The sequence below is a fragment of the Lissotriton helveticus genome, chromosome 5_1, assembly GCF_964261635.1.
Source record: "Lissotriton helveticus chromosome 5_1, aLisHel1.1, whole genome shotgun sequence".
NCBI lineage: Eukaryota > Metazoa > Chordata > Amphibia > Caudata > Salamandridae > Lissotriton > Lissotriton helveticus.
The window spans coordinates 207,379,556-207,398,248 of record NC_136065.1 but is presented as its reverse complement, the minus strand read 5'-3'; the positions used below and the strand labels follow the sequence as shown (position 1 = coordinate 207,398,248).

At 45.2% G+C, this 18,693-nt stretch overlaps 1 protein-coding gene across 1 annotated transcript in view; it reads left to right on the top strand.

The window, feature by feature from the left end:
- Window positions 1-18,693, top strand: part of LOC144752426 (uncharacterized) — a 1,170,660-nt gene that overhangs the window by 382,975 nt on the left and 768,992 nt on the right. The window contains exon 15 of the mRNA XM_078640356.1: window positions 17,668-17,712. Coding sequence (XP_078496482.1) covers window positions 17,668-17,712 — 45 coding nt within the window. The remainder of the gene's footprint in view (window positions 1-17,667; window positions 17,713-18,693) is intronic.

Sequence of the window (18,693 nt, the reverse complement as noted above, 5' to 3'; positions counted from 1 at the left end):
TACTTTTTTTATATTTCTTGTTACTGCTTGCATTTACCAGTCTTTTTCTGACTAATTGGTCCTTCTGTTTAGTCAGATATGCCACCTTTATTTTATAAATGTCTTTCCTGTGGGAAGAAGATGGCCAAATCCGATCCTCATTCGGTCAGCGTCGTGTGCCTACCTTCTTCTCATGACACAGAGACATGCTATCACTGTCTTCAACTTTCAAGAAGAACATTGAAAGACGGAGAGAAGATCAGACTTCTAGGCTTGATGGAGAGAGAAAAACATCATAAAAGTGGCCCAGAGAGTCATCATTCATTTGGAGGGCCCTCCTCTTCGAGAAAACGGCAAAGATCTTCATCAGTAGAAGCTAGAAGTAAGAAAAAACATTACAGCATGCCGTCGACGTCGAGACCAACTGAACAAGGAAGTTTGCCGTCGAAGACCAGATCGCCGTCAAGAAGTAAGTCGACATCGAGGCCAACGATGCAAATGAGATCGACGTCAAAGACCAGATCGCCGTTGAGGAGTAAGTCGACGTCGAGACCTACAAAGCAAGTGAGATCGACGTCGAGGACAAGATCGCCGTCGAGAAGTAAGTCGACGTCAAGACATGTTTCAGGCTCGAAGCATGATAGACCTCCGTCGACATCAATACAGAGGTCGACGTCGAGCTCTCCGCCGCCTTCGTGAAGGTCGGTGTCGAGACACTCCAGATCACCCTCTCGGACCCGTCAGCGGTCTACGTCAAGGGCAAGGTTGACTTCGAAGATACCGCATAAACACCAGCGGTCGACGTCGAAGAGACCTACGTCGCGGTCTTCGTCCCATAGATCTCCGCCGTCAAGAGTGTCACCTCCACGGTCGTCGTCAATAGTGGCTCATTCTGGTTTGACGTCGAGGCGTTCGACGTCGAGGGACAGGCAAGTTATTCCTGATGAAGGCTTAGAAAGACCAACGTTGAGATCACGGCCCTCAACAAGCTTCTTCCTCGCCTGGTATAACTATCATACAAGTTACACCGGAGGGCTCTCCGACGAGTAAATCTCCTCCTATCAATATGTCACCCAGATGGTTGGAGGACATTAGGCACTAAAAGATCCAACCCAGACCTACTGAGAGACCTCCTCCCATGGAATCCTCAAGACCTTAAAGCTGGTGGGTCCCCTATGCGTTCCAGATCTCCATTAAGACTGCGCTCACGGTCCCGCCGATCGCATATGCCAAGGAGAAGACAGAGGTTTCCTACAACGACCTCATCAACAAGGTCATCGTATAGAGACTATTGCCCTACTATATCTTCAACTCCACCATCCAGGGTTTCTCCTATTGATGATATTGGGACATTCAACGAGGTGCTCTGTAGCGGTGCCAGCAAGTTGACCATAACCATGACTGTGCGTCAGGTGACTACATCCGTCATATTTGAAACTTTACACCATTGGGCTTCAGCAAAGCCCCTTCTTCCTTTGACTTTTTTGACACCTGCCACAGTGGGCTCGGGTCCCACAAGAATAAAAAAAAAGTACAAGGCCCCAGACGAAGATCCTTTGTTTCTGCGGTCTGATCCGCCACCAGATTCCCTGAGAGTCGCCGCTGCCAGGAAAGCACATTCCAATGCTTCTATTTAATCTGCTCCTCCAGAGAAACAGCAAAAACATGGATTCTTTGGGACAGAGAATGTGCAATACTGCAGTATCTGTTATGAAAGTGGCTAGTGCAGCTGCTCTACTGGGACGATATGACCAGTCTTTATGGGACTCTTTAACAAGATTCACAGAGAAATTACCCAAAGAAGATCAAAGGGATTTTCTAGAGATTGTGCAGGAAGGTGGCCTGGTAGCTAACCAGATCATTAGTACAGCGGCCGATTCTCCAGATTTGGCAGCTCATGGATACGCACATGGCATTTGCTCACGAAGATCAGCATGGCTTCGACTCACGGGTCTTAAACCCTATGCTCAAAGAAAGATAGTTAATCTTCCTTTTAATGGATCATTGTTTGGTTCACACGCGGATGACGAAATGCCAAAAATTAAAACTGAGTTGGATACGCTCAAGGCTGTAGGCCTTGAAAAGAAGAAGGAATTTCGTCGTCGCTTTCGCCACTATGACAAATGCTCTTTTCAACAGCGAGGTGAATCCTCTAACTGGTCATCGCAGAACCAAGGCCAAACGCAACAAAGGTAACAGTTCCAACAACGTAGACCAGGACGTGTCAGAGGTGGAAACAAGCAGCAGTCAACAGCACCAAAGCAGCCACAAAAGCAATGAGGTGTGTCTTCCTCCAAAGCTGTTGTCCTCTCCGGTGGGAGGAAGTGTTTCATTTCATCTGTAGGAGTGGAAACGTATAACAAAAGACAAATGGGTCATCAACATTGTTCAAAATGGTTATCTTCTCAAGTTCAAAACTCCTCCTCCATCTATACCTCTGAGAGGCATTTCTCACCGCGACCAACGATTGTTACAAAGGGAGGTAAACACCTTATTGAAGAAAGGAGCTATAGAAAAACTCCTGCTCCTCAAAGAAATCAAGGAGTCCACTCTCGTAACTTCCTTGTGCAAAAAAGAGGCCCCACCACAGAATGCAGACCTATACTGGACTTGAGACAGTTGATAAAATACATTCGCAGAGAGAAATTTCGAATATTGGCACTCCATCAGATTTTCCCACAGCTTCATCAAGGGGATTTGATGTGCTCCATCGACTTACAGGACGCATACTTCCACGTATCAATATCAAAGAAACTTCACAAATTTCTACGATTTTGAGTGTCGTTTAAACATTAAAAGTACTCAGTTCTCCCGTTCGGGCTCAAATCAGCTCCCCGAACATTCTCCAAATGTATGGCTGTGGTGGCCGCTTTTCTCCGCAAGCAGAAAATATTCATATATCCTTACCTGGATGACTGGCTCGTGATGAGCTCATCTCGAACTCTGCTGCAGGATCATCTCTCGTGCTGCCTTCAGCTTCTTCACAACTTGGGCCTTCACGTCAATTTCAAGAAATCCATATTAAATCCAACGCAAAAGATCCATTACCTAGGCTCCTTCCTGGACACTGAAAGAGCAAGTGTATGTCCTTCATAGGAGAGGTTGTCATCAATCCAAGCAAAATGCCTGACCCTTCTTCACACTCATCTCAGTTCAACAGGTGTCATCCCTACTGGGATCGATGGCGTTGTGCATCTTTATAGTACCAAAGGCACAATTATACATGCGTCCACTACAACAATGTTTGGAGGACCAGTGGGTTCAAGTATCAGGGCGCTGGGAGGATCAGGTAATTTTCCATCAATCAGCCAAAGACTCCATCCGGTGGTGGATGAAGCGATCGCCCCTGATGAAGGGAGTCCATTTCTACTAGGACCCTCCAACCCAGACTTTAGTTACGGACGCTTCTCTCCAGGGTTGGGGTGCTCATATGGGCCCTCTGCAAGTAGAAAGGTCTGTGGTCCGACTCCGAAAAGAGCTACCACATCAACCTTCTAGAGCTGAGAACCATACATCTAGCTCTCACAAGTCCCTGTTTCCGCCGTTCAAGTCTCGCTCCGTTCTAATCCAAACGGACAATACGACGACGATGTATTATTTGAAAAAACAGGGAGGTACCCGATCAAGAACACTCTCCATAGAGTCTCAAACCATATGGAACTGGCTTCTTGCGAGAGGCCTGTCAATAGTAGCCATTCATCTACCGGGCACTCTCAACTCCCAGGCGGACCTCCTCAGCAGAGACTTCGTCGAAGCACACGATTGGGTTCTCAACAACGAGGTCGCTCACAGCATCTTTCGAGAATGGGGAACGTCAGACATCGACCTGTTTGCAGACGCGGTAAACGCAAAATGCCCCGTCTACGCATCCAGATTTCCCCAACAAGGATCTCAAGGGAATGCTCTTTTGATCAAATGGTCTCAGAGCTTACTGTATTATTATTATTATTTATTATTATTATTACTGTACGCTTTTCCACCTATTCCGTTGATACCAGTTGTAATCAACAAACTGTACAGGACCAACTCCAGGATGATCATAATAGCCCCGGAGTGGCCTCGCCAGTGGTGGTTTCTGGACCTCCTTCAACTATCGGAAGTGCCACACAAGAGGTTGCCATGCTGCCCGGATCTCCTATCCAAACAGGCAGGGAGAGTATTCCACCCCAACCTGTCCTCCCTCCGGTTGACAGCATGGCTCCTGTAGTCATACAATATGGACACCTACAATTGAATCCAGACTGTATGGCTATTCTTAAAGAAGAGAAAAGACCTTTCACAAGGAGATCGTATGCCTTCAAGTGGAAGCGGTTCTTCCTATGGCTTGTGGACAATGGACATGATCCCATCCAGGGTCAGGAACAGGTGATTTTACCTTCTTGCTGCATTTGGCTAGATGTGGTCTTCAGTTTGCTACTATCAAAGTCCACCTTGCAGCAATCACAACCTATAGGAAGTCCCCCAACCCGACTTCTTTGTTTAGAATTCCGGTGGTAAAGGATTTTCTTGAGGGCTTGAAAAAGGTTTACCCTCCAGTCAGACCTCCCTCTCCTCCATGGGAGCTTAACATTGTGTTAACAAAGTTGATGGGGGCTCCTTTCGAACCTATTCATAAAGCTTCCTTACAGCATTTAACATGGAAAGCAGCGTTCCTGGTGGCCATTACATCTGCTCGCAGGGTCAGTGAGATCCAGGCTTTTTGCTGTAAGGAACCTTATACTGTGTTTCACGCTAACAGAGTAGTTCTCAGAACACATCCTACTTTTTTGCCTGAAGTAGTCTCGGATTTCCATATTAACCAGACTATCACTTTACCTACCTGTTGGAACTGGGGTCACCAGTCCCCTAGGGTAGCATGGCACGAGCGGGTAGGCATCCGAAAGCACATGTGTTAAGCGATCATGCAGCACACACTCACACTGAGACAGAAACCTGGGCACGCAATAAATGACTCACTCCAGAGCTTGTATAAAAACAAGTGATTTGTATTAAGATAAATAATCAGATAGATAGAGCAGGATCAGGGAACTCATAAATTCATTTAAAATACATGTGTCTCAAGACTTGCAATAAATATTGGATGAATAAATATCCGTTCTGCAATAAATATTAAATATTGGATCAATAAATAGTTAAATAAATTTTTAGTGGGACACAGGCCCGACCTACGCCTTGCTTCTTGGTCAGTACCTGAAAGGAATACATCTCAAAGTCATAAGAACAACACTGCATTAAGCATCAATATCCATTTCCTCAGGTAAACAAAGGGACAGTTCCATAACAGAAACATCTCCCCGCTGTAGGAATAAACAATTTGTTAAGTGTAGTTCAAACATTTCCTTAAATATGAAACATTTCATTTGCCACAAAAGTATGTGGACGTAACTCTCCTCCTGTAATAGGAATTAAACATTTCATTAAGAATAATTATTCCATATAACAAGGTTGGGCATCCCTTTGGGAGAACTTCTCATTGGGCCCAGCTAACCATTGCATTAGCCAGCACTAACTAGGAGAAAACATTGCAATCTAGGTAACCATCCCCTTGTGCAGGTTTAACTGTATCAGTGCTACACCAACATTCCATCAGGGAAGTAGAAATCCCTACATTGAGCAGGTGTAAGTAGATCTCTGTTATAGCAGGGGTATGAGACCCTTCCCTGGGCAGGAGTAAACATTGCCTCAAATGAGGTCAACACCTTTCATTGGGCATAAAGTATTCCTTTAGGCATCACACACCATCCTATTACCTGATGCCTGAACAGGCAGGGCCTTCCCCCATTAATCAGGAGCTTACAGGTAAAACATTTCCTGCAATAGAGATAATCAGTTTAGCAGAAGTAAAACACTTCACTGGGGGTAAAACATTTCATTAACCATTTCCTTAGGCAGGAATGAAACTCCTATGGCAGGAATAAAAACACGCCACTGCGGATAAAACATCTCATTAGGCAGTGTAACTATATCCTTATAGCATTAACGTTCCCCTACTCAGCAATCAACAGTTAACAACTCTTCAAGGCAGAGATAACCATTTTTAACAGGCAAGCCTGAGCTTAGAAGACTTGGTTTATGCATGTAAAGCCTTTTAGTAAATGTAAACATTTCTTTAAAGCAAGGAGCACCTCACTCCATAACTGTGGGCATGTGCTCCACCTTTCAACCAACATGAATAAATGTTTCATTAGTCAGCAGACACAGTTCATTATGCAGCTGTTGGCGTTTCCACCCCAGGCCAGGATCAACATTCTAATTCCTACATTAAGCAGGCATAAACCTCTCAGCACCCAAGAGTAATCCTGTAAATAAGTAGAGGTTATAACACTGGGGCAGGGGTGTAATAAAACTTCTATAGTTCAGAATAATCCTGGTTCCAAGCAGGAATAACCACTTCAAAACTCTTGCCCAATCATAGGTAACATCCCCCTAATCAGGAGTAAACATTACAGGGAAGGAATTAGGCATAGGCATTTCATTAAGTAACTTATAAATAGAACATTACTCATTGCTAGAGAGCAACATCTCATTAAGTAAGCACAGGCCTTGCTTTAGATTAGTAAAACATTTCTGTTAATTAAGGTGAACATTTCAATAAGCAATTCAGTAAAGCATTCTCAATGAGCATTTTACTATGCCTTGGACTCCCCTATGCAGGGCTAAGCCATCGCAGATGAACTCAGTATGTATTTAGGCCTACGCCGGAACCAGGGCCCAAACAGTTCATGAATGGCAAGCCTGTCCTCAGGCATAAACAGTAACTTAATGGCCTCCACGTCACTAGAGGCACATAGGGGCCAACAGGTGGGCACTTAAGGTCAAAAATACAGCGTTTCTCTGGGGCCTACAAGAGAGCGCTTGGAGGCACAATTACAGCGCTTCTATGGGACATTCAAGAAAGCGCTTGGAGTGAAATTACAGCGCTTCCCTGGGCACTACCTCAGTTCCTCACATGACAGCGCTTGGCCACAGGCAATGCTGGGGACAGCGCTTCAGCAGGCAATCAGGTTTAGATAATAGCACCCTGCAGGTACAGCACTTCACAAGGCAGCAACCCCCTTCAGTACCTCAGCACTCTTCACAGGGACAGCAAAGGAGCGTTGGGGGAGCAGGGAGTCAGCGCTTCAGAAGGCAGCAACTTCTAGAGCCACAGAAGTTCTTGGTGACACAGCGCTTCAGGGGGATAGCGCTTTTCAGGATTCACAGCGCTACGATATAGCAGGCAATTCACAGCAGAGGTAGCGCTCGGCAGACAGTTCATTCCAGGTAGCGCTGCTGAAGGGCACCACAGAATATAGCGCGTCAGGCAGGAATCACGCCCAGGATTCTAGCGCTTCACAGACAGCAGGGTGCAGGGCTATAGCGCTTTGGCCCACACGAGGTGGGGGCAAGACCAGCAGGTCTAATAACATTCAGTTCAGGGTGCTGCAGTTCAGGCAAATATAGCGCTTCAGAAGGCAGCAACCCCCTCCATTACTTCAGCGCTCTTCACAGGGTCAGCAAGGGCAGCGCTAGATATACAGGACAGGTGACACCCCAGTAGCAGGTTAGCAAGGGAGACCCCAGGTGACATCAGGAAACGCAGGGTCAGTACCGCGCCAATACCTCTTTGCTTCTTCAAAAGTCCTGTGATGATTTAATTTCTTCTTAGCGCTTTAGGTTTCTTGCGCCCTTGTAAATAGAGGCTTAGTTTCTTCTTGGCGTGATGTTTCTTGCGCCCTTGTAAATAGAAGCTTAGTTTCTTGTTGGCGTGATGTTTCTTGCGCCCTTAGTTTAGTTGCTTGGTTTCTTGTTCCTTGAAGGGGGAATAGATTGGTGGCTGGTGTTCCAAGTTCTTCTCAGCCAATCCCTTCAAGTGGACCCTGGGGGGTTCCCTTCCGCGGGGTTAGGTCAGTGGGGGGGTAACAGGATACCTCAATACTTGTAAAGCAGCACACTAGGCCCTGTCATTCCAGCATCATAAGACCCTGCCCTGACCCCCACTGCCTATCCTCCTGCGAAGGTACTTCCCCAGGTCTTCCCCTCAGTCACTCTGACAGGAAAGTTTTCCTTCCTTTCCTTATACAGTGCCAGTTGACAGTTGGCAGTGGCAGTTGGTGTCACCTCACCTGTTCCAGAAGGTTCGAGGGGGTTCTAGGAGGTTCCACCATTCTACCTGTGGGCAGGCTGGCAGGCTAAGTTGATACATTGTTTGGAGGGTTCCAGCCAGGCCCTAGCCACTAGAATGCGCCCACTAAACCCCGCTGCTGCAGCAGTGGTCAGTGGCAGCAATGTTAGGGGTATAAGACACCTGCATCTTAACATCAGTTTCACAGTACACAGGGCTTTCCTCACTACACAAGGCCTATACATTGTTGTTACCATGAGGGCATTCTGATTTAAAAGGGAAATAAAAAGGCGAAAAATTTTGGGGAAAGGGCCAAGTCTCACACTACCTTTTTACCGAATCCTTTGAATCCATCGGAAAGATCTCTCCACTCCCTAGACCTCAAGAGGGTTCTGAAATTTTATTTGGACCGAACAAAGACACTGAGGAACTCAGAACGTTTGTTTATTAACTATGGTCCTGTTAACACAGGTTCTGCAGCTTCTAAAAGATCCATTTCTAGATGGATAGTTTTTTGTATTCTACTGTCATACCAATTGGCCAACAAATCCCTTCAGGGGAAGCCTAAGGGGAAAAGCTTCTACCACGTCTCTCCTGAGGAATGTCCCCATGGCAGAAATTTGTAAAGCAGCTACATGGCGATCAGTTCATACCTTTACTCGCCACTACTGTTTAGATGCTGACACGCAGGCAGATGCTCAGGTTGGGCAATTCTTGCTGAGAAACTTGTTTTCTAATACTGTTTAACATGTGTACGTCAACCTAGTTCGCTGTTTTTTGCTTGTCCGCACGGGAGTGGGTATGGGCTTGCTACTCTATTTTGTGCTTATGACTATTGATGAGTATTCCCTGGAAGAGAAGTATAAGTTACTTACCTGTAATCCTAGTTCTCTTCCAGGGGTATACTGATCAAAGTCATAAGCAACCCTGCCGCCTCCCCGGACGAGCATTAACAGTTTACTCAGTATTTCTTGCATCTTTGATGCAGGTTCCTACAGGTTTCTTATACTGTACAAAAGAACTGACCTAACTGTCACCTGTGGTGCATGATGGGAGCAGAGGTGTCCTGGAGGCCTTAAAGGCAAAGTGCTCAGGATCCCTGAAGCCTTAAAGGCGAGGTGCCAGTTTCTTTTTCTGTTCAAGGATGTTATTTATTTATGCATCCTTTCTTAGGCTAATTGCCTGCTATTACCTGTTTTCTTTTATGAAAATACAAGGTTATTGTGGAATGCTATTACTGTGCATGTCCTTCTCTCACATTATATGTATATGTGTGAGTTTCATACTAGAGAAATACGTGTCATTTTGGCTTCTTAGCCTACTGGATATGTATGGGGCTGCATATTGTTATGTTATACATGTATATGTGTGTGTTTATTTAGTACTAAGTACTTCTTTTCTAAAACATACACATACATATGTATTTTTGTATGTGCTCCGGGTTCCCGCACGTGGGCGGAGATAATTCAGTGCTTATGACTTTGATGAGTATACCCCTGGAAGAGAACTAAGATTACAGGTAAGTAACTTATCCTTCCCACACTGCCCTCCAGATGCCTCCCATCAGAAGAGACTGGAAATCAACCATCTGTATTACCTAGAAGGAAATTAGGACAGGACCGACTATCCAAAGCTGCGGATGATGATGGAAATGACTGCGAACAGTAAGAAGGTTTAGCTCATGATGGAAGCCACCAGAACCCAGAGTGGAATGATTACCTTCCTGCTGAAGAGCCTAGCCTTAACTGTCTCCCAGGGATTCACCTCTGGATCACGTCTACAGTTTCCACATGTAGCACTACTGAGCGGCACATAGGTGTAACTTGCCTATAGCTCCTGTGGAGAAGAAATCATTTTTATTTAATTTTAAAGACCAAGGTGGACACTCCAAAAAAAAAGTAATACCCTAGTTGACTACATCTGGGAAGATGGGCTGACTCACATGTGAGCCCAGCTATCGGCTCTGCTTTGAGTTTAAGATTAGAGAAGAAGCACAAAGTACCTGCGCCAGGTCTTGCTTGTCTACTAAATAAAATCAAAACTGATCCTGTGATTTTTGGCTACTGGCCAGAGATTTCTAGAAATCCAGCAACTGCTCATGCAGTGCCCACAGACTGTGAGGGCAAGAGGTTAGACAGTGTGAGTACGAAAATGTGAGTGTGTAGAGCAACATCAGCTAAAATAGCAAATGCGAGTGCCATCTTTTACTGTTCTGATGGGCAACTATGTAATGACATTGCCCCTTCTGTAGACAAGTTCCCAGGTGGCTGCTGACTGACTTAGTAAAATAGTCACGGACACGGCAAGTTCTTTGGGATTGTTTAAACAGAGACAAGGATTCTCCTCTAATTGGAGAGAATCTTATGGTCAGCGAAGTTCATTTTGAGTAGTTTTGTACCCTGCAGGAAGGAATACAACTGACAAAATCAACCTGTCACTCAATACAGAAGAAAACAGTCTGCAGCCTGGAGGACAACAACAGTGTACGCGGAAGGGCCAATCAACCACAATGGCCAAGACAGAAGCTGCTAGACTTGACTTCGTGATGCCCGCCACCCTCGCTGTCCATTCCTGTGGGGGAAAGGTGTGAGCACTTGTATCAGCCTTGTAAAGCTAATTCAGATTGTTGGGCATTTGGCATTGTGGAGTAATAGAATTTATTTGAAAACCACCAATGACTTCTCCGCGAAGGGAACATCATTTCCAAGTGAAGGTTCTACTATTAGAAATTATCAAACTACTAGAGAAAGTGGCCATAGAACCGGTGCAAAAAAAATCAAGGATTTTATTCAAGATTTTTTCTAATTCGAAAGAAAACTTGTGAAAAGCAAAATATTTTAGATCTGAGAGCAGTAAACAAATGCATTGACAAGCAGACTTTAATGAGGCCCTCCAGTTCTCATCAGCTGAAAGGATTTCTTAGCATCAATAGATCTAGAAGACAAATAGTGCCACCTACCAATACACTGCCTGCATCTGAAATACACTTTGTTTGCCAGCCATCACTATAATTTAACATTCTGCGTTGGTCTGAAGTCAAATTCAGAATATTTATAAAATGTCTAGCTCCAGTGGTTGCATATTGTGGCATCAGGGGTGGAGTTTTCCTATATCTCCATGAAGGGCCATCAAGATTCCTTTATTGTGACAAAGATCACATATACTGGGCTATTTGCACTATAATATATACTTTATTTATTTAAAGAGTTTTATATAGCGCCGGCTTGACCCGAAGGTATCAGAGTGCTTTAAATGATAATCAACAATGTAACAGAACAAATTCAACAGTTACACAATACATAAAAAAATAGGCAATTCAATTAGGAGGGGAGAGAAATGAGAGAGAAGTACTGGAGGGGGCAGGGAAGGTGAGAGAGGGAGGATAAGGGAAGAGATAATAAGGAGAGACGAAAAGAAGTCTGTCTAAAGACCGACTGGGTAGGTGACGACCAAGGAGGGAATCCAAGGCCCATCTCCCCTATAGCTAAACCAAGTAGTTCCATCGGGCATCAGACAAAATAGTTCAGCCTCAGTACATTGAGAGAGGAGAGAAAGAGAGACAGAAAATAGAGGGAGGATGCTGGAGGAGAGGGCAGGAGAGACGAAAGGAAGTGGAACAATGTGGTTCAATACTTTAACAGAAAAACAGAAAAAGATCCACAACTACACATTACATCAAACAATCAGCATTAAATTAGGAGAGGAGAGAAAGGAGAGAGAAAAGTTGTAGGGGGTAGGGGAAGTGAGAAAGTGAGGATAAGGGAAGCGACAATAAGGAGAGATGAAAAGAAGTCTGTCTAAAGACCGACTGGGTAGGTGACGACCAAGGAGGGAGTCCATGGCCCATCTCCCCTATAGCTAAACCATGTAGCTCCATCGGGCATCAGACAAAATAGTTCAGTCTCAAAACATTGAGAGAGGAGAGAAGGGGAGACATACTAGAGGGAGGATGCGGGAGGAGACGACAGGAGAGACGAAGGGAAGTGCAACAATGTGGTTCAACAATATAACAGAAAAAGATCGACAATTACATATTACATCAAACAATCAGCAATAGATTAGGAGAGGAGGGAAAGGAGAGAGAAAAGTAGTAGGGGGGGTGAGAAAGTGAGGATAAGGGAAGAGACTACCGTAGAGACGAAAGGAAGTCTGTCTAAAGACCGACTGGGTAGGTGACGACCAAGGAGGGAATCCATGGCCCATCTCCCCTATAGCTAAACCAGGTAGCTCCATCGGGCATCAGACAAAATAGTTCTGTCTCAAGTGTCGAGGGAAGAGGTTGACTGAGAAACAGGGTGGGGACAAGGGGCAGGGGCAGGTGAAGGCAGAGGACAGAAGCTGGAAAGAGTAGGAGCGGAGAGGGGAGGGGGTTGGGGGCAGAGAGGGGGGAAGATAAGGACAGGAGAAATGCGGGAGCGTTTGCCCGAAAGTCTGGCTGGGTAGGTGATGGTCAAAGGAGGGAGTCCAAAGTTAATCTCCCCTATGGTTCGGGAGGTAGTTCCGCTTGCGTTGGTTGCTGAGGCCGAAGGTGCAGATCTGGTTGGGCTGCTAGTTATCACCCTCCCAGGCCGGGCTGCTGCCCTGCTGGTGGTGCTGGAGGTGGTGGTAGAAGGTGGTGGTGTGGCACGGCTGCCCGTCGCGCACCAGCAGCATGTTGGAGATCTTGGAGAGTTTGCGGTCGGCGGGCTCGGTGGGGATGAGCGTGCGCAGGGCGGTGAAGGCCGTTTTGACGCTGTTAGTGCGGTCACTCTTCCGCGTGTTGGCCGTGTGGTGCTGGCACGGCTCCCGGTGCAGCTGGTGGGTTGTGTGTGGGTTTATCTGCCCTGGTAGTAGTGTGGGAATCTGCAGCGGGCCGGTAGGGGGGCAAGTAGGCAGCAGACATATGGCAGCAATATGTGGGAGCTATGGACGCAGAAGGCACAAAGCGACCAAATGAAGACCCTTACCACAGGAACAGCCAGGAGAATGGGCGCGTCCGATGTTGAATCCTGAAAAAGACTGCCGTGCGGGCAGCGGCGGCCGCCATTTTAGAGTCAGGCACCGGCGGGGGCTGCAGCAGAGATGCAGCGCTTGGTGCCAATCATACCTTCACTAGCGCTTCTTGCCTGTTTTGCAGTCGGGCGAGGTAGGCGATCTCCGTCGGCAAGTCCTCCCTCAGGTGTCTCAGCGGGTGCCAGCAATAACGCTGCTGCGCCGATGTCGTGCCGCCATGTTGGGAAGCTGGTGAGCGCTCACCTCAGCAATCCGGGTAAAAATCACCGGGCGTAGGGGCTCACTCATCTGCTACCGTAGCAGAGACCAGCATCCTCAGCTAAGCTCAACTTCAGCACAGGGGCTCGCTCACCTCGTTCAGAACGATTGAGGAACCTGGTCGAGGACATCAATGCAAAGGCACAAGTTTGTCAGAAAGTCCTCATGTATCCCCTTGATTCCACAATGTTGTTAGAGAATGAGACCCCTACAAGTGTAATATGTAGTGGAAGCAGATTTCGGGTTAATGGGATGATTACATTTTGACAACTACTGAAATATAACCAGTTATGACTTGGTGGATGCAAGCGGAAAATATATATGCAGGGCAAGACTTTCACAAGGGGCAAACACAATTTAATCACAATTTAATCTAACGGAAACCTCACTAAAAGGCTGGGCGGGTGCTTGTACACAATCTGTCTGCCAGTTGTCCCTGGGCTCCTCAAGAGCTGCATGTAAACATCCTGTTACTTAGAGCAGTAACGTTGGCTGTGAAAGGTCTATTTTCGCTGGTATTATATCAGGAGGTCATGATAAGAGCGAATTCGACAACTCTTTATTAAATAACAAAACAAGGAGGGACGAAATCAAAGAAGCTGTCACAGGATCCCAACGATTTTTGCACTGGGTGGAACATGTTGACTGCTACAAATGGGACTGGACTCAAGGCAACTCGATCTGATATTTCAGAGGTGGGGCATGCCTCCTCCGGGGATGGTTCTCACTACACTGGAGAACTGCAAATGCCAAAATCACGTGAGCAGGTGGTGCTGCCCCTGTGCCCAAGAACAAGCATTTTTGATTCTTTGGTTAGGGATATTTGCGTATACTTTCCCTCCACGATCCCCCTGGTAGCGAGGGTTCTACACAATTTGTATTAGGAACCATGTACACTGGTACTCGTTGCACTAACTTGGACTAGGCAGTTTTGGTGCATGGGGGTGTTGCACTTATCTCAAGAAGCATCGATCCAATTCAAACAGGATCAGTACCCTCCCTCCAAGAATCAATGAGAGGTGTTACATCACGACCCAGCCACATCCCTAGCATATAGATCCCTTAATATTCCAGTATACTGTTGGAAGATTCTGCAGGCAGCCACAGCAGCTTTCACAGTAAAACTCTATAAAATGGAAGCAATTCCTTTTTTGGCTATCATCTAAGAACATTGACCCCTTTCTATACACCCGCATGAGATACTATTCTTCAGTTAGTGTACATCTGAAAGCTATGTCCAGATACCCTCTGAACTTCTACCACTCCATTTAGCGGCACTTCAGTGGAATTCCCTTCCTCCGGAAATGCGTCCTATGGAGGACCTTTTTGTGTTCCAAAAGCATTTGAAAACTTGCCTGTACCCTCTTTTGGAGAGTTAATCTTCAGAGTTTCCCCATTTGGTTCTAGCGCCTGATGTCCCCTTGGGTATGATGTGTGTGCTGTATCTTTATTCTCTGCTACGATGGTTAAGGATTTGAGAGAACTGGCTTTCACCTTCTTCCCCTATTAAAAGCCCACCAGCTTGAGAACATTTTAAGTCGTACATGAGGCCTCTACTTTCGTTTCAGTAATAACGTCTGAAAGGAACATCAGCAAATTAGAAGAATAATGTATAAACCTGCCTCAATTTAAATTTGACAAGTGCAAGGTGACTTTCTCTCCAAATTCTAAGTTCATACCTAAGATGCCAACATCATTCTATCTGAACAAAAAAACATTTAACAATGTTTTTCCACAATCATCTACATTTGTAGAAAAGTCTTAGCATTCTTGGGACCTCACTTATTGTTTGGAATTGTATAATAATAGACCAAAATACTGACAGTATTCATTTCATAAATAAACAAATATTTATCAGAACAGAGGAAAACAAAAAAATGATGGGTAGGCTGTATGAATTAATCTCAGCCAGTGTTAATTACTTTGGGTGCAATTAATTTTTTTGCCCAATATGTCATCTCAAACAGAAATCAGCAATATGCAAAGTAGACTTGGTTCTTCCTCCAGCAGGAGCTGCTGATGTATATTGCCAGACGTGCGTCCTGTGTTCAAGCTCATGCTACTGACCAGGTCAAAGTAGACTGAAACTTGTTTGGGGTTCTTTGTATTCCCATTTAGAAGGGGAGGAGCCTGGCAGCTCAGGCTGGCCTGTGCCTTTTGGAGCGGAAACCACACTGATTTGCATATGGCTGGTTCGTGTGTGTGTTTTGGCATCGTGGCCAAAAGAACAAAGGACTGGAATGCGGCCAAGTGTAAATTACCAGTGGCTGAGGTTAATTCAGGAATTCCCCCATTACTATATTGTCTGCTCTATCATAACAGGGTAAAGCATAGCATGCTGGATCACAGCTTGAGTCTTTTTTTCCATGCAATAAATAGACAACCTCTGAAGCACAGAATAGGGGTGCATTTGACGAGAGGCTTGGTCGCCACAACTAAACTCCTTGCTGGAGTACCATTGCTGTACATATGCAAAGCAGCGACTTAGTCTTCAACTCGCACCTTCGCCGAGCAGAATTGTCGGGATGTCCAGCTAAAACCGCAGACCGCAGTGAAACAAGGTGTACTGCACAACATGTTTCATTGAAGGGGGTCTCATTGCTGCCTATTGCGTTATGCTTAATGTAAAGTAAAGCTTTGGTAATCCTAATTCATATATGTGAACCTATGAAAGAACTAGGACTGGAGAAGAAAAAGTTAATTACCTTTAACTGCAGTTTTCCAACATTAGTATACTTCATAGTTTCACATGCACCTACCCTCCTCTCTATTTATAGGGCTACCAATATCTACATAATTTAAAGCTTTGAAAATATGATCTTGGTGCCTGTGAGCCCCTCCACTTGATTATCTGGACTTTGAGTCATTAAACGAGGTGGATGGGCTACTCTGATTTCAAATATTTACTTATGTAGTCAGTTAAAACCGTTACAGAGGACATAAACCATACACACTTGGAGTTTGAACATATCAAATGATAAAGTGGGTTATTGTTCAAAAGAATGATTAACGAGTTAAAACGATCATAAATAAAAGCACGAGTGGGCTACTGGTAGTCTATGGCTGGTTTTAAATGTGTTTTCAATGTTAGTTACTGTTCTGAAAGATTGCTGTGTTAACATTGAATAACGAGGATTCACAGCTGGATGTTGGGTAACAATTCAAATATGTGAATCTATAAAAGGTGCCAACGCTGGAGAGCTTTAGTTACAGGTAGGTAGCGGTTTTCTAATTTAGGATATTGATAAAGTACTCTGAATCAGCTTTATTTGGCTTATAAATTGCATGCATTACTTTTTATAAAAAGACAGGTTCCTCCTCATTTCGTTATGAAACTTACATGGAGAAGACCAAGATCTAAGGCATTCTCAATCCCTACCTTCAGTCAGAGAAGAATAGATATGGAGCACATGTAGATAACCCTAAAAGTATGCATTATATCACACACCCAGAAATGCAAAATAAGTGTGGATTTGTGTGTGTGTGTCTGTATGTGTTTCTGTGTGGAGTCATTGAGCGTTGAAAAGGTTATAATAATACCACAGCAAATACAGTACATACTCCCTCATGCTAACTCGGCTAGCTTGCTGATTGATCCCCAGATTCCTGTTTACAACCACATCATTGGCACTTGTCTCCGGCATTTCTTTGGTAGCCTCCTCACTGTTTTCACCAGGTAAACCGTGGCGCAAGCTATGTTTGCAAACAGTTAGAGTTTCTGGTTGGTTAACCTACTAATCACCTATCACAAGGGTATTGCAAATCGGGTGTACTTGAGGGTAGAACTAGAGCCATTTGGTGCAGTTTACAAACCTATATGGAAGGAAGTGACAGCAAACTGAGGAAAAGCAGTTTGAAGAATGTACTATTTCGGTATGAGATGTTCTTCTTCCTCTTAATACTTCAGCATTCAAGTTTTAGATGGTTCGAAATTAACACTAACCCTCATCTCAGCTAAAAGAGTGGCTAGGTGGCCATGCCGCATCTGGGCAGGGCCATCGTCTTAGCATATAGGGAGGTATTCAGGGTAGTTTCAAGGGGCAGAACCACTAACATTCACAGACAGCTGATATGCACAAACCCCTCGGCCTCTCACTCTTCAGGTGTCAAAGGACCTCGCTGCTGTAGAAGTCAATTAACAAACGTTCGTAATTTGTTGGAGTCTGCACTGTGAGAATGCTTGATTGACTTTGGCAGTTGACAGTTCTTAGTTTCAAACCCCCTCCCGCGCTAACTTCAGGTGACCACACAGGTGACTCCGCATTGAGGACACTGTTAGGACTTGCAATTCTCTGCACACAGCTCAACTAATGTTCTCATTTGTCTTGCTTCAGGGGGCGAAAGGCGACAGCGGGCTCCCAGGACTTCGAGGGGTGCAGGTAAGGAATGGGCAGTTGATTTCACCATAGTAAACGGGGCCTTTCTGGAAGTAAATATCACAGTTCTGCATTTAAACAGTTCTATCAAGCTTAATGCAATAGACATGTCTGCGACTGCCTGCAATAGTGTGAGGTGGTCAAAGAGTAGGATGGGTCATGCCTGTGGCTCTTTGTCCTCTAGCACACTCACTGTGATGTTCCTCCGCTTGTGTATCCCCTCTCTGACCCAGTTCTGCCTCCTCCAAGAGTGCTTACCTAGACGCTGTAAAGTACTGGGCCATCAGGTAGAGTCTGCGGATGCTACCACAGTCCAGTTTTCACACACAGCCTCTTAAACACCCCCTAACTCACTAAGACATCCCCTTTTCCAGGTCTCCTGTGAAAAAAAATTCTCTCTAATTCCCCCCCCCCCCCCATTCTGGACTCTCGCACACAGTGCAGCCATACACACAGTCTTTTTCTCACATAACATACCTGCTTGTGTCACAGTTCCCCTCTCCTCCATGGACACATATCTCCTTGCTGCGACTTTCATGCATGCACATCGTTACTCTAGAGCAAACCTTATTTTTCATCACAGACCTCTCATCCCACTTTCACATATGTGACCCATCGCACACTCCATTATCATGCACTCATTCTATCGGTCTTAGACACACATTCACACTCAACTTCTTTTATAAGCACTGTTTTTACATATATGCGCTCTTATCACAGACGTCTTCCTTGCCATACAGACTGGCTCTGTCTTGTCTCACAAACTCACTGATGGTCATATTAGTATTATTATTTTTTAGTTTCATATATCATTAGCTAGACCCGAAGGTATACGAGTGCTTTACATGTTATGTGATAACGTTTACCAGAAGTACATGAGGGGATTCATAAGCATCATAGTTGAACAATAAAGCATTAAGTGGTTATAAAGTCACATAAGTATTACGCAAGGACAACAGTGGCAGCTGCCATAGAGTAGTATGT